The sequence below is a fragment of the Protomyctophum parallelum genome, assembly GCF_964188405.1.
Source record: "Protomyctophum parallelum genome assembly, chromosome: 22".
Classification (NCBI taxonomy): domain Eukaryota; kingdom Metazoa; phylum Chordata; class Actinopteri; order Myctophiformes; family Myctophidae; genus Protomyctophum; species Protomyctophum parallelum.
In genome coordinates this window covers 36071857-36089356 of record NC_139714.1, presented here as the reverse complement: position 1 = coordinate 36089356, position 17500 = coordinate 36071857, and the positions used below count along the sequence as shown (strand labels likewise).

The 17500-nt window shown below is 42.6% G+C and overlaps 1 protein-coding gene and 1 long non-coding RNA gene across 4 annotated transcripts in view; both read right to left on the bottom strand.

Annotated features, from left to right (window-relative positions):
- The window catches only part of osbpl8 (oxysterol binding protein-like 8), a gene marked incomplete at its 5' end in the record, with an annotated part of 166617 nt that overhangs the window by 3597 nt on the left and 145520 nt on the right, over positions 1-17500 (bottom strand). For all 3 annotated transcript variants that reach the window (XR_014568794.1, XM_083757795.1, XM_083757796.1), the window contains 6 exons: positions 1755-1842; positions 7072-7257; positions 8532-8668; positions 12009-12098; positions 16101-16198; positions 17196-17294. Coding sequence is in view for 2 of the 3 variants with exons in the window: in XM_083757795.1 (XP_083613921.1) it covers positions 1755-1842; positions 7072-7257; positions 8532-8668; positions 12009-12098; positions 16101-16198; positions 17196-17294 (698 nt within the window). The remainder of the gene's footprint in view (positions 1-1754; positions 1843-7071; positions 7258-8531; positions 8669-12008; positions 12099-16100; positions 16199-17195; positions 17295-17500) is intronic.
- On the bottom strand, positions 12944-14056 carry LOC310853459. The gene is made up of 3 exons (XR_014568795.1): positions 13962-14056; positions 13834-13911; positions 12944-13235 (listed from the first exon to the last, which is right to left on the bottom strand). It is a non-coding gene; the product is annotated as an uncharacterized lncRNA (long non-coding RNA).

Sequence of the window (17500 nt, the reverse complement as noted above, 5' to 3'; positions counted from 1 at the left end):
CACAGGGTAGGCCTACAACTTTATTTAGTTGTCTGTTTCTCCTCTCGCTTCGCTTCCCTTGCTGCCCGCCTCACCCCCCGCACGCACGCTTTATTTAATTCATGCAGGTGTTCGTTCTTTATTTGTTTAACAACACACCAGTTAGTTGGGCTTGCAAGTTGCGTGTGCGTGCTGTGCGTGTGTATGAGAGAGGGGGGTGAGGCGGGCAGCAAGGCACGGGAGAAACCTATTTTTTCATGTAACCATGGTTTCAGGAAACGTATTGCCGTTGTTCATGTCGCAAAAACGAGGGCGAGGCTTGATTTCTTAGGGCGTGCCAGATCAAATTCAGCCGTGACATTTATTAACGTGAGAACAAAATTAAGGAAGGATCAGCTGTTTGCGATCACTTTATAAATGCCGTGGCGACGTGGGTGTACTACGAATCCTGCACTCGAATCTGTGGCAGATTTTACACTCGATTGATAAATGAGGGCCTTAGCATGATCTACTCCAGTCTTCTGGCATGAAAGCAGAGTACATTTAGTAAAAAGCTTGTATAATTGTAAAGGTTTTATCAACTGAATGATTTAAACACACAAAGGTTAAATCCAAGAGTAAGAATTTGAACCAGTACAAAAGTTACAAAATCTCTTCTCACTCAATACCAGAACAATACTTCTGTTAATTAGTATTAAAACAGGTGTAAAATAAATACAATTGGCAGGCTTAGCTTAGCTGGAAGTAAATGCACTATGCAGAAACCCAGGCCATAATGCATTTTTTTTGCACAAATGTACCTGTCAGGTACATTTGTGCAAGAAAAAAAAAAAAAGAAAAAAAAAAAATTGATTTTTGGAAAATGAGAATCGATTCTGAATCGGACGGCATTAGAATCGCGATTCTAACTCGAATTGACAGCCCTAGCTAGTATGTTAGCTTAAATGTCTCTCACACACACACACACACACACACACACACACACACACACACACACACACACACAGTGTGCTCAGTGCCGTGCAGTGCACGGTCAGCCATAGGCGGAGTCATGCTTGTGAGCTGCTCAGCCACGGGCCAGACAAAGTTACTTAAATTAAATGAAGTAAAGATATCTAATGTCTGTCAAAAGGAGCACGGCCAGGCGTGGCCTAGCTGCAGCTGGCAGCGAGCAGAGCGCACAGGGAAACACAGCATGCACGCAAACCCAAGCACGCATTTATTATTATTCACCACAAAAAGGACAAAGAACCTCCAACGTGACCGCGCCCAGTCACAGCGCGGGGGGGAACAACGGGAAAACAGAACATAGATGTGGGACGAAGAATGTGGAAGGGTGGGGAAAATGGCCGCCAAACAGCGACGGTGGAGGAGGCACGCCAAGTGTGAGTTGATGTCGGTGGTTTGGTTGGCTCGGAGAGAGAGGGCACAGACAGCGCAGGCAGGCGGTGGGAGGGGCCAAAACGAGGCGGTGGGAGGGGCCAAAACGAGGCGGTGGGAGGGGCCAAAACCAGGCGGTGGGAGGGGCCAAAACGAGGCGGTGGGAGGGGCCAAAACCAGACACTTAGGTGGTCAAATGAATGCATGGAGCGCTGTGTGGAGGACGGGTGAGATGAGTGAGGTAAAACGATAATAATAATTGGAAATGACAATTTGGAAGGGAGGGAGAGTGGGCGGCGGTTCATCTGATCGGGCCGACCTACCTGACGCTTGCGTTTGTTCCTCCTGTGCGGCCCCTGGTGGTTACTGAGACTAATAACACTGCCACAACGTACCATAGGCGTGCGGTGTCGGACCTGAGTCTGAATCCAGCCATCTTTCTCAAACTGAATCAGATCATTGAGGGGGTCCCACGGCCGCGTGCTGCGGGTGGGGGGGGGAGAGTCACGCACACGCACGCACACACACACGGAGAGAAAGATGGGGAGAGAGAGAGAGAGAAGGATGACACTTAAAACAAAAAAAACACACCCACCCAATGGCAGGAAAATATCATAATGAGAAAATGCTAAGCAAAATCAGCTAACAATCTGCAAATGTATGATGATTCAAAGCAGACACGCAAGACAACTTCCAGTACAAGGCCTACTGTATATACGTGACATCTGAATCTGAATGACTAAAAAACGATTCACTATTATATAATATAAGCTATTCACTATTAAAAGGATTGCCATGGGCACACTTCCCAAACACGGCTCCTGCTTTGACGCATAGCAAATGTTGGTTCTCTTGCTTTTTTAGTTTATTAGCAAATTCCGTTGCGTTATATATTATTATTATTATTATTATTATATATTAGCCTTTATTGGTTATATATTAGCCTTTATTGGTTGCGTTACTAGACGTTAGCGCTCTCCCTTGAGCTTCTTCGGTAGTGGGTTCTGCATTTATGAACGCTGCATGTCTGTCCTGATATCATTTATGAACGTTGCATGTCTGTCCTGATATCATCATTTATGAACGTTGCATGTCTGTCCTGATATCATTTATGAACGTTGCATGTCTGTCCTGATATCATTTATGAACGCTGCATGTCTGTCCTGATATCATTTATGAACGTTGCATGTCTGTCCTGATATCATTTATGAACGCTGCATGTCTGTCCTGATATCATTTATGAACGTTGCATGTCTGTCCTGATATCATTTATGAACGCTGCATGTCTGTCCTGATATCATTTATGAACGTTGCATGTCTGTCCTGATATCATTTATGAACGTTGCATGTCTGTCCTGATATCATTTATGAACGTTGCATGTCTGTCCTGATATCATTTATGAACGCTGCATGTCTGTCCTGATATCATTTATGAACGTTGCATGTCTGTCCTGATATCATAATTTATGAACGTTGCATGTCTGTCCTGATATCATAATTTATGAACGTTGCATGTCTGTCCTGATATCATTTATGAACGCTGCATGTCTGTCCTGATATCATTTATGAACGCTGCATGTCTGTCCTGATATCATTTATGAACGCTGCATGTCTGTCCTGATATCATTTATGAACGTTGCATGTCTGTCCTGATATCATTTATGAACGCTGCATGTCTGTCCTGATATCATTTATGAACGCTGCATGTCTGTCCTGATATCATTTATGAACGTTGCATGTCTGTCCTGATATCATTTATGAACGCTGCATGTCTGTCCTGATATCATTTATGAACGCTGCATGTCTGTCCTGATATCATTTATGAACGTTGCATGTCTGTCCTGATATCATTTATGAACGCTGCATGTCTGTCCTGATATCATTTATGAACGTTGCATGTCTGTCCTGATATCATTTATGAACGTTGCATGTCTGTCCTGATATCATTTATGAACGTTGCATGTCTGTCCTGATATCATTTATGAACGTTGCATGTCTGTCCTGATATCATTTATGAACGCTGCATGTCTGTCCTGATATCATTTATGAACGTTGCATGTCTGTCCTGATATCATAATTTATGAACGTTGCATGTCTGTCCTGATATCATAATTTATGAACGTTGCATGTCTGTCCTGATATCATTTATGAACGCTGCATGTCTGTCCTGATATCATTTATGAACGCTGCATGTCTGTCCTGATATCATTTATGAACGTTGCATGTCTGTCCTGATATCATTTATGAACGCTGCATGTCTGTCCTGATATCATTTATGAACGCTGCATGTCTGTCCTGATATCATTTATGAACGTTGCATGTCTGTCCTGATATCATTTATGAACGCTGCATGTCTGTCCTGATATCATTTATGAACGTTGCATGTCTGTCCTGATATCATTTATGAACGTTGCATGTCTGTCCTGATATCATTTATGAACGTTGCATGTCTGTCCTGATATCATTTATGAACGTTGCATGTCTGTCCTGATATCATTTATGAACGCTGCATGTCTGTCCTGATATCATTTATGAACGCTGCATGTCTGTCCTGATATCATTTATGAACGTTGCATGTCTGTCCTGATATCATTTATGAACGTTGCATGTCTGTCCTGATATCATTTATGAACGTTGCATGTCTGCCCTGATATCATTTATGAACGTTGCATGTCTGTCCTGATATCATTTATGAACGCTGCATGTCTGTCCTGATATCATTTATGAACGTTGCATGTCTGTCCTGATATCATAATTTATGAACGTTGCATGTCTGTCCTGATATCATCTATGATATCATTTATGAACGTTGCATGTCTGTCCTGATATCATAATTTATGAACGTTGCATGTCTGTCCTGATATCATCTATGATATCATTTATGAACGTTGCATGTCTGTCCTGATATCATCTATGATATCATTTATGAACGTTGCATGTCTGTCCTGATATCATTTATGAACGTTGCATGTCTGCCCTGATATCATTTATGAACGTTGCATGTCTGTCCTGATATCATCTATGACAGGGGTATTCAATTAGATTAGGCCGGGGGCCACAACTGTAGAATTATTGTGTATGGGGGGCCGCACAGTGTGTGCGCGAAGCGCGGAAATTTGTGGGTTCTCAAAATGCTTTTTGTGCTCAAACACGAAGATTTATGTATATTTCCGCACAGTAATGAGCAGGATAATATGTCTATACAGGTATATGCCACCTTAGAATAGATGTAGGCCTAGACCTATTTGACAGTGCATAAACAGCATTGCTTTGACATTAACGACTGGACGGACACACACACACACACACACACAAACACACACACACACACACACTCACTCTGCTGTGGGCAGTTCAGAAACCCGTCCACGACCACCAGTGACATCATCGTTAGGCAGATTGTTTTTTAAACAAGATTTATTTACGTGAGAATAGTTTATCAGACTATAAAGATCAGATTACATAGAGCAGTGATTCCCAAAGTGGGGTTCGGGGTCCGGGGACCCCCAGGGTCCTGGAGGCAGTTCCAGGGGGTCCCCAGGGAAATGATGGTTTGGAACCAAATGGACCCTTATGGGTCTGTAACTCTGAGAGTGTACAAATGGAACCAAATGGACCCTAACAGGGTTTATTATTGTTCGCATTGCAACTTTTCAGGACTAGAAAGCCTGCAGTTTCTATTAGCTTGGATTCTCCATTGATGTCACTGTTGGGTGGGTTTCTGAACTGCCCACAGCCCTCCTATGTGACACAGACCGAGTAGAAAAAAACGTGTCATTTTATCATGATTATTAGTGAGGACCTATTATATGAAGATAGGTTGAAAAGTGGTCCTTTAATGATTACCGTCATTATGGTAATCAAACAATTAATATCGCACACACCATACCTGTAACTTTTATTATCCCTCTTATTATTCTCAAAAAAAAAAAAAAAAAAAGGGTTTTTTTTTTTTTTTCAAAATTCTTCCAGGGGCCACAAGGGGGCGCTCCGCGGGCCGCATGTGGCCCGCGGGCCGCCAATTGAATATCCCTGATCTATGATATCATTTATGAACGTTGCATGTCTGTCCTGATATCATCTATGATATCATTTATGAACGTTGCATGTCTGTCCTGATATCATCTATGATATCATTTATGAACGTTGCATGTCTGTCCTGATATCATCTATGATATCATTTATGAACGTTGCATGTCTGTCCTGATATCATCTTATATCATTTATGAACGTTGCATGTCTGTCCTGATATCATCTTATATCATTTATGAACGTTGCATGTCTGTCCCGATATCATCTATGATATCATTTATGAACGTTGCATGTCTGTCCTGATATCATCTATGATATCATTTATGAACGTTGCATGTCTGTCCTGATATCATCTATGATATCATTTATGAACGTTGCATGTCTGTCCTGATATCATCTTATATCATTTATGAACGTTGCATGTCTGTCCTGATATCATCTTATATCATTTATGAACGTTGCATGTCTGTCCTGATATCATCTTGTATTTGTTGTTATGTCATGTCATGTCATGTTATGTCATGTCTGTCCTGATATCATCTTGTATTTGTTGTTACTGGCAGAGCTGTGTTACTGATGGCCCCTCTTCTCCTGGCCAGGCCACACTGTGTAAAAGAGACTTTAGTCTCAATGTGGTTTTTACTGCTTAAATAAAGGCTCAATTAAATTCAAAGAATGTCAAAGTTAACTGCGTCAGCTACACTTGCAAAACGCTGTCTCGATGTTTCAAATAAAAGTTTAGTTTAGTTTTAAATGTAAATGCTGTATAATTTTAAGTAACTCTTGCAAGTTTAATGAACAAGGTCCTATTAGAAAAAGTGAATATTCAATGTCACAAAGTTACAGTGAACAGAGTGGTGAGGAAGGAAATCATTCCCTGCATTTACAGAAAATGACCAGTAGATGGCTCCCTCTTCCTGTCTTTAACCTTGTCCTAACTTAGGTTTGATGTTCTTCTTGAACTATCATCAAACACGTGTAAAAAAAAACACACCTTGTCCTTTACGAACTAACGGAAATACAAGGCTGTTTATTAGTGTAGACTTTCGTCCTACGGCTACGCAAACATTAAATTCCCATTGACAATGAACGGAGAATTTACATCATGCTGATGTACGACGATGAGAGCTCGCCTCACTTCAGATGGGTGTGATTTGTAGCATTCTAATGGAGCTCGACAGGTCGAAGCTCTCATTTCGATACAGAATACAGTTTCTTTTCTTAGACATTCTCTCTCTGTAAAGACAAGACGTCCAATGGGTCTTGACTGAAGCCCAAGTGTCTTGGGCTGAAGGACACTTTGAGGGTCCAAATTGAAAGCAGCATTGTTATTACCGGTAATTATATCCTTCTTACTCAATCTAGCCCTGAGTCGACCTAGGCTTCTTAACCCATTCTGACCGGGCACCCGTTTTGGTGTCAGCATCGTGTTATGCTTTAGCTATTGAAAAATAGCAGATCTACAAGCTCATATCGCGCCACCGAGTGGCGCGATACGAGCTTGTAGGTCTGCTATTTTTGAAAATCGAAGAACGACTGACATAGAAACATGGCTTTATCAGAAAACTGTCAGGATGTAGAAGACGTTTATAGAATCTGATCTCAGGTCAGAATGGGTTATTTACTGCAATGACATCGTCGTGGCAACACTCTGTAAAGCAGGCTTTCCTTCCAACTCACTCAGCATATCGGTAATGCCACTCTCCGGTAATGGGGTCCTGTTCGAACAGCGCAGGGATCCACTCCTCGCACTTGACCTTGCGCTCGCGGGCCAGCTTCCTCTGAGCTTCCTCCAGGATGAACTTCTCGTTGGTGGCCTCCGTCTGGTCCTTGTTGTTGATGGCGCGCGTCACGTGCTGCCACAACCTGCAGGGGGCGACGGCGGCAACAACAACAACAACAACAACACACACACACACACACACACACACACACACACACACACACACACACACACACAGCACAATGAGATTAGGAGAGAAACGACCAATGACAAGGAATTATTTACCTATTGACAAAGTCAATGTTTTTCAAACCTGTTTATTTATGTTTACATTAAAAAAATGCAAACAAGACATTCCCTTCTTTTCATAATTGTTTTCGTGTTACTTCTGACATTCACTCCTAATCCCACAAGGCAAAGAGATGGTTTTGAATGACCTTCTTGTCGTACTTCATCAAACATCAAATCATTCATCAAATTTAGAGGCCCGACGTTGTGGAATTCTCTAGATGCATCTTCATTAGCCTTGCCAATATTCAAGAAACATCTAAAGCAATATCAATGTTTTTTCCTCATACATAATTCAGTCTGATGTGTTATCATTTCTTTTGTGTTTCTGTTGTTGTATTGTTTATTCCCCTTTGTGTGCAGTCTCACAAAGGGGCTGTGTTTAATGTTTGTCTTTACTTGCGCGAGCAGAGCGCACAAGTAAAGTTGTTTGTCCGGTGCTCCGTAGGTCTCAGATTACATACATGTATACATAGAGGCATTACCTTTAATCCAAAATGTCAAGGACCCGACATAGAAAAAGGTACAAAGACATGCACATCCAACCCCAACGTGGGCAGGTGCAGAGCGGTGAGTAGTAGTGTGGTGTGCACAGATAAAGGAAAGGAGATACTCGCACACTGTGGGCTCCGATGCTCGTGCAAATAAAGGCCCTTCACGAGCATCGGAGGCCACAGTGTGCGAGTATCTTCTTTCCTTTATCTGTGCACAAGGACCTGACATAGAAACATGGGCTTTTCAGAAAACGCTCAGGATTTGTAGGTTTAAACCATAGAGTTATATATCTATAGAGAAGACACCCGAGTTCTCCTCCCATCCACTTGCATTAAGTTGCTCAAAGGCGCATGAGGCGGATTCACTCCTCCTTCCTGGTAGGAACAGAGTGCATTCTGGGACGGATTGCAATGGTGAGTGGCCCCCAAACACATGAACGCGCTGCCGTTGAACGCGCACGAGCGTCGTCCGTCGTGAACGTGTACAATGTTAGTCAACGGACAGCGCGTTCATGTGTTTGGGGCCAGGCTGCAATACCTTCATTCGGCCACTATGTCCATTTCGCCTCAAGATTTCCTCTGGGTGCCTTCTCTATTTATATATATACTCTAAGGTTTAAACGGGTTAAGTTCACCTTTCGCATTCAAACTCGTTCTGCTCCTCGGGGGGGACGGTGCAGCGGGTCAGCCTGCTCTGCCTCAGCTCTGGGCCGGGGTTGAAGAACACGTCCCTCAGGCCCGTCTTCTTATCGTTGATGAAGATCTCACTGTCCTGTGGGGGAGGAGGGAGGAAGAGGAGGAGGGAGGAAGAGGGGACACGCTGGAAATGTCATGTCATGTGTCACACTCCAGAATAGCTTCAGCAGGACTCACATCATGACACACACACACACACACACACACACACACACACACACACACACACACACACACACACACACACACACACACACACACACACACACACACACACACACACACACACACACACACACACTAAGGCTAGAGACAACATGTTCCATCAACAAAACAGGCAAAACAACAAAATTGCAATCAACTGAAATGGCAAAGTCTGGAAGCCTCAGGCAAGTTAAATAATTGGCCAATTAAGAACAGACTGAGACGTCGTTGCTAGACAGAGAAACACAGACAGACAGACAGACAGACAGACAGACAGACAGACAGACAGACAGACAGACAGACAGACAGACAGACAGACAGACAGACAGACAGACAGACAGACAGACAGACAGACAGACAGACAGACAGACAGACAGACAGACAGACAGACAGACAGACAGACAGACAGACAGACAGACAGACAGACAGACAGACAGACAGACAGACAGACACTTTACCACACGCTTATAATTCAAACCCATATAAAAGTGAAGACTAACTGGGGGACGAAAAAAACAGTCTGAGAGCATGGAAACAGAATTGATAAGAGGTGTAACGATACATTTTAACAGAATTGATAAGAGGTGTAACGATACATTTTAACAGAATAGATAAGAGGTGTAACGATACATTTTAACAGAATAGATAAGAGGTGTAACGATACATTTTAACAGAATTGATAAGAGGTGTAACGATACATTTTAACAGAATCGATAAGAGGTGTAACGATACATTTTAACAGAATAGATAAGAGGTGTAACGATACATTTTAACAGAATTGATAAGAGGTGTAACGATACATTTTAACAGAATCGATAAGAGGTGTAACGATACATTTTAACAGAATCGATAAGAGGTGTAACGATACATTTTAACAGAATCGATAAGAGGTGTAACGATACATTTTAACAGAATCGATAAGAGGTGTAACGATACATTTTAACAGAATCGATAAGAGGTGTAACGATACATTTTAACAGAATCGATAAGAGGTGTAACGATACATTTTAACAGAATCGATAAGAGGTGTAACGATACATTTTAACAGAATCGATAAGAGGTGTAACGATACATTTTAACAGAATCGATAAGAGGTGTAACGATACATTTTAACAGAATCGATAAGAGGTGTAACGATACATTTTAACAGAATCGATAAGAGGTGTAACGATACATTTTAACAGAATCGATAAGAGGTGTAACGATACATTTTAACAGAATCGATAAGAGGTGTAACGATACATTTTAACAGAATCGATAAGAGGTGTAACGATACATTTTAACAGAATCGATAAGAGGTGTAACGATACATTTTAACAGAATCGATAAGAGGTGTAACGATACATTTTAACAGAATCGATAAGAGGTGTAACGATACATTTTAACAGAATCGATAAGAGGTGTAACGATACATTTTAACAGAATCGATAAGAGGTGTAACGATACATTTTAACAGAATCGATAAGAGGTGTAACGATACATTTTAACAGAATCGATAAGAGGTGTAACGATACATTTTAACAGAATCGATAAGAGGTGTAACGATACATTTTAACAGAATCGATAAGAGGTGTAACGATACATTTTAACAGAATCGATAAGAGGTGTAACGATACATTTTAACAGAATCGATAAGAGGTGTAACGATACATTTTAACAGAATCGATAAGAGGTGTAACGATACATTTTAACAGAATCGATAAGAGGTGTAACGATACATTTTAACAGAATCGATAAGAGGTGTAACGATACATTTTAACAGAATCGATAAGAGGTGTAACGATACATTTTAACAGAATCGATAAGAGGTGTAACGATACATTTTAACAGCGATACGATACGTGGTTGACGATACGATACATGGACGATATTGGTTCATTATGGCGATACGATTCAATGATTTGAAATCGATACAGTAACAATTTAAAATACATTGACATTATTTTAAACAACGTAATTAATCCCCTCTTTTTCCTTTATCCTCAAAAAATTGCTAAATACCATGCAAAGAAATGTATATACCGGTATATCTTTTTTAATTTTTCCACCCAGTGTCAATGACAACATTGTGTCAAAATGTAGTATTGATACAATCGATTATTTCCATTGCAAAACGATACGATACATAATCAATGTTGCCGTTTTCATTTCGATATACTTTCAATTCATGAAATTAAAATCAATTTTTCGATGCAGTTACTATATCGTTACACCACTAGTATTGACTGATTTCTATGGGCCTGGCCTGCAAGCGCCAAGCACGCACCAACATCCAGTTCCTCTCACTTATATAAGGAACAATACCCCCCCCCCCCCTTCCCAGAATGCCTTGTGGCAGGCATGAGGGAGCATAATGACTCAGCTCATTGTTATGGACGGCAGGCTCAGGCTAACATGGTTAGTATTCTCCAACCCCAGTCCATTTATTCATCACTTCATCTTTCCATACCCGTCTCTCTCTCACTCTCTCTCTCTCTCTCACTCCGCGCCCCTGTCATAATTCATATCCTGCTCTCGTCTCCATGTCTATAATAATGCTTCAGTCCTCTGCCTGCAGTACAGCCGCAGTATACTGTATAATATTATATATCATCATGAATGACGGAGAACACATCAGCTGGATGCTGCTGCTGGGGAAACCAAATCAAACACCAAGTATGAAGGATCCGTCCATGTCCCGGCTGTCAGTATGAATCAGGGGTGCAACAGTTTTTCTTTAACCCATTTTGACCTGAGATCAGATTCTAAAAAATCTCTTCTGAAAAATCTATGTGTCTATGTCAGTTGTTCTTCGATTTTTCAAAAATAGCAGACCTACAAGCTCGTAGCGCGCCACTCGGTGGCGCGCTACAAGCTTGTAGATCGGCGTGGTGGTCCCGGGACCCCCGGTGTGGTGGTCCCGGGCACCCTATATGCTGCAGTGACAGCCTGAAAGTGTGTCGCGGCGGGGTTCGAATCCTGATCACCATGACCTTTGCTGCGTGTCTCTCCCCATCTCTCCCCATGACCACCGGTGGTCAAGGTACATTTTCAGTTATCTGAACCCAAATAGATCTACCCTGAAATAGCTTGACACGTTTCACGAACAGTAAAAGACAATTTTATAACAAGGAACATTCACACTTTCGTTAGAACATTTTGTTAGACATGTCTAACAGAAATGTCTTCATGAAACATCACTAAACTAAACACCAATCTTAGATCCTTCTTACCCAATGTCCTTCCAGCGTAGCCAGCACCTCTTTGCCCAGCTTGATCTTCCCGGCAATCTGATTTACACTGTCATTGTTGCCCAAGAACGGCTGGAGGAGACAGGAGACAGGGGACAGGAGACAGGGGACAGGAGACAGGGAGAAAGGGGACAGGGGACAGGAGACAGGGGACAGGGAGAAAGGGGACAGGAGACAGGGGACAGGAGACAGGGGACAGGACACGGAGAGGACAGGGAGAAAGGGGACAGGACACGGAGAGGACAGGGAGAAAGGGGACAGGGCAGGGACAGGACAGGAGATAGGGGACACAGGACAGGACAGGACAGGGAGGAGTTGGAAGGAGGGACCCAAGTAATGTTCAGGAGAAAGTAGATAAAAGGAAGAGGAGGAGGAAGAGGAAGAGGAGGAAGGGTGAAGGAGAGACATTGAGAGGGAGGGAGAGATATGCATAGAATTCAATCACACACTGACTGGGAAACAGTCGCTTGGAATAAAACTGAATTCACTATTAAATGTCTGTCAGTATCTCATAAACAGCTATATGGTGTATATAAGTTTCTGGCCTGCTGCAACTTTAACTGAATATCAAACCTCTGTTTGACCAAGACACAGGGATCATTCCCAGACGTCTCCTTGGTATTACTATTTCAGACGTGCCAACCTTGGGATATTTACATGATTACAATTATTTGTGGCGGGGGGTCTCGCATGCCTTTTTTGGGGGAGGGGGGGGATGTTATATAGAACATTTCACACCAGAAATGTAGCACATTGCACTAATTATTATACTGTTTTACTGTTTAGGTGTATAAATCTCTCTGTGGCTCTGGGCCCATGCTGAAGCCATATGAAGCCCCTAGAACCCTTAGGTCATCTGGGGCTGGCCAAGCAGCATTCCACTACTATGCACCACAAACCTGGAACAATATTCCAGACCATTAGGAAATCCCCCAACTATAGCTGTTTTAAAGTTAAATTTAAAACCATGTATTATACATTGCTTACTCTCACAACGATGTCTGTCAACTTGCCTGGGCTTTAAAGGAGCTGTACTTGTGTGTGAAAGGTGCTATATAAACAACTTATTTCATTAACAAAATAATCATTAAGGATCACCAATGTGGACCGTGTCTGTAGTAGAGTATACAACAACCTGACTGCACTGCCTACATCCACTTAAGTTCATGGTGTTGATCAAAAATGTATGTCAGTCTTTTGTCATGCAGTCTTAGGCCTCTTTTAGACGGCGACCATCTCCATATAACACGTCAAAGTCCCGTTGCGTTCTCATTTTTTTGGACTATTTACATGAGAACGTACACTTGAATGAACACGCTACAAAGTGCATGCATATATATGCCAGGTCGCTAGGTGGCGCGTGTCCTTGTGGGGTCCGTGTGACGCAGCGCTTATATAAACCATAGACATAAGTCACGCATGCGTAGAACTACTTCCGTTCTTCTTCTACACAGAAAGTAAACCTTCGTCGCGTCCTCATCACACCTCCAGCAAACCGGACTATCCGACATGGTTGTTGTTGTTCGTTTCCCCTAGCAACTGACGCATGCCTATGACACCATGTAAAAACGTAGGACACGGGGCGAGCCGACCAGAGCTGACGTAAGCCATGATGTCACAAGTTTTGCGGATCCACCGTTTTGCCTGTTTATATGGAGACCATAGGAAACGGCGTTCTAAAAGATTTCCACTCTGGGAGGTGGTTTCACTTCGTTGCGTTTTCACCTCCTGTGAACACGGTTCTCGTCTAAATGACAGCAGCAAACGATACTTTATTTTGTGAACACCATCCTCGTGTAAATAGCACCTTAGAGAGCCTCATCAGTTACGGACAGCATCACAGTTCGGGCTGGGAACCTGCAACTAAAGTCCAAGCTGGTCCAACCTTTGCAGACCGCAGGGAACATTCTAAGGGCTCAGTCAAGCTGGTCCAACCTTTGCAGACCGCAGGGAACATTCTAGGGGTCAGTCAGACATGTTCTCGTCCCGTGAGTTATCAACTACTGCCCTCTGGGAGGAGGTTCGAGTGTAGCAGCAGCTAAGGAAATGGCTGAGAAGAATAATGGAATGGTCGTTTTTTTTCCCCCTTCAGATTTTCTAGATGTCGTTATTAACATCTTTGTATGTTTTTGGTTGTTTTGTATGCGAAATGTTCTTTCTTTTACGGCTGCAGACAAATCAATCTTCCACATTGTTGGACAGTACAGTTCAATGGTATTGATGCGGGTGGTTTAGATGGGGGGGGATCATCTACATGGGAACCCATTAACCACTCAAACCCTTTGTTGACCCTAGGAGGAGGAGTCTGTATACGTTTCCCCTCTGCAACAAATCTCCTTAAGTTGTGAGCATGTTCTGTAGATCTACCGTTTTCACCGAATGTTTGCTCATTTCCCCCCCCCCCCTTATTTTCCTTTACAGTATATGTATATATATGTGTATATGTATATATATATATGTATATGTATATGTATATATATATATACTTATTTTCCTTTACAGTATATGCCCAGAATAGGGGACACTAGGGTTCATGTGGTTAATGTACCTGGAGTGTAGGCTGTGGTTGGGACAAGTGTGTGGGTATGGGGACAGGGTGTGTGTGGGCATGAGGACAGGGTGTGTGTGGGCATGAGGACAGGGTGTGTGTGGGCATGAGGACAGGGTGTGTGTGGGCATGAGGACAGGGTGTGTGTGGGTATGGGTACAGGGTGTGTGTGGGCATGGGATGACAGGGTGTGTGTGGGTATGGGTACAGGGTGTGTGTGGGCATGAGGACAGGGTGTGTGTGGGCATGGGATGACAGGGTGTGTGTGGGTATGGGACAGGGTGTGTGTGGGTATGGGATGACAGGGTGTGTGTGGGCATGAGGAAGGGTGTGTGTGGGCATGAGGATGACAGGGTGTGTGTGGGCATGAGGAAGGGTGTGTGTGGGCATGAGGATGACAGGGTGTGTGTGGGCATGAGGAAGGGTGTGTGTGGGCATGAGGATGACAGGGTGTGTGTGGGCATGAGGAAGGGTGTGTGTGGGCATGAGGATGACAGGGTGTGTGTGGGTATTGGATGACAGGGTGTGTGTGGGCATGGGGACAGGGTGTGTGTGGGCATGAGGAAGGGTGTGTGTGGGCATGAGGATGACAGGGTGTGTGTGGGTATTGGATGACAGGGTGTGTGTGGGCATGGGGACAGGGTGTGTGTGGGCATGAGGAAGGGTGTGTGTGGGCATGAGGATGACAGGGTGTGTGTGGGTATGGGACAGGGTGTGTGTGGGTATGGGATGACAGGGTGTGGATAGGATAAATGGGTAATGGGTAATGGATAAATGGGTAATGGACAGTGACAGTGACAGAGACATGAAATGAAATGTTTTATGTAAAGCCCTTTGGATTTCCTGGTAGTTGAAATGTGGTATATACAAAAAACTATTTCTCCTCCACATGAATCATAACAGTATATCCTTATCAACCCGATTCTATACTTCAGTGATTTTCAACCATTTTCATGACAAGGCCCATTATTTATTCAGCATTTGATGAGATTTAGGACCCCAAAACTAAAGAATATTTTGTTGGCATTGAATAATATTTCGTCTACAATTCCATGCTTTTGGGCAAACGTTGACCAAAATAACAATTCTTCTACATTCTCTAATTGTGTAGACTTTTAAATTCTTGTAAATGAAGTAATGCAGGTGTTTAACAATGATTAAACTATTTTGGTTTCATTTTACGCTCTCAAGAGTTAAATATCTATAAGGGTCCATTTAGTTACCAACTCTCTACCAAATCATTTGGCTGGGGACCACCTGGAACCTCCTCAAGGACCACTGGTGGTCCCCGGACCACTGGTTGAAAACCACTGCTACTGTATACTTCATCATATGACAGTATTGCACTATATCTATAAGTTTGCTTATAGCTTATAGATCTGCTAGTTTTGTCATGTTGACATATTTTTGAAAAACACGTGGAAACCTTTCTTTCACCTATAATGGCGTGCCAAAGACATGCTATGCCAGCTTGACAACATAAGCGTGACACGTGCAAAATATCGGGGGCACATTTTGTGCCATACCTTCAGTTTGAACTCCAGCTGAGCGCTGTAGCCCGTCTTCTCACAGGTTATGGTGACCTGGCCGGCCAGCTCCAGTGTCATGGTACCGTAGAGGATGCCTGGCAGAGCAGAGAGACAGTCATGTTTAACCACATTATTCAGGATAGAAGGAACCTCTTTTGGTGTTTTAACCCATTTTGATCCGAGATCAGATTCTAAAAATGTCTTCTACATCCTGACAGTTTTCTGAAAAAGCTATGTTTCTATGTCAGTCGTTCTTCGATTTTTCAAAAATAGCAGACCTACAGGCTCGTAGTGCGCCACTCGGTGGCGCGCTATGAGCTTGTAGATCTGCTATTTTTCAATAGCTAAAGCACAACATAATGCTAACACCAAAAGGGGTTCCATGTTATACTTTAGCTGTTGAGAAATAGCAATTTTTTTAAAGATCCTGAAAATGTGGCGCAAATCTTTGAATACATATTCTTTCAGAGCGAACGTTTTTTTAACTCATATCTTTGCTTCTGGGAGGTCCCTGGAACAACATATTTTCAGATGGGGGTCTGCGGTCAAATACAGATAATTCCGGGGCTCCTTGGCATGAAATAGTTTGAGCACCACTGACATAGAAGCATAGGTTTTTCAGAAAACTGTCTAAATGGGTTAAAAATGATGTAGGTACGAATGGATAACGGTCAAAACAAAGTGCCTGCACTCAAAGATTCAGAGCGTTGATTCAACTCAAGACTGTAAAAAAGTGGTTATATTTGTACCCTCTCTGAGTTACATCTCCATATATGGTGTACCAAAATCATTGGTAGGATAGACACAATATTTATATATATATTTTAAATATATATTTTATTAATATAAAATCATTGGTAGGATAGACACAATATTTCTTTCACTGTTAGAGACTGGCTTTGCCTTTTAAATTAAATTACCGTAAATTAATTAAAACTGTTTAATTTCCTTGGTGGCAAATTAGACACTTTGAATACGACGTGAGCAAGGACGGTACTATCGTGTATTCCTAGGAGTGTAGTCCTTAGGCTGACATGAAGGGAAGTGTAGTCCTTAGGCTGACATGAAGGGAAGTGTGGTGTGCACTCTGACCTTTACAGTGAGCGTAGGGCATGTTCATGACGTAGTCCTCTCCTCGGTTGAGAAAGTTGAGACGAGCCTCTCCATCCAGAATTGCCGACAACGAGTTTCCTGATGAAACACACACGCACACACACACACACACACACACACACACACACACACACACACACACGCACATGCAACGTTGTTAATTACTGCAGCAATCACCATCAACAGGCTGTTGTTGGTGATGTGTAATTTGTGCTCCGGTCGTAATATGGCAGTGTTGCGTGCCAAAACTATCAGATCTCTGCTGTTTTAATTATTCTATATTT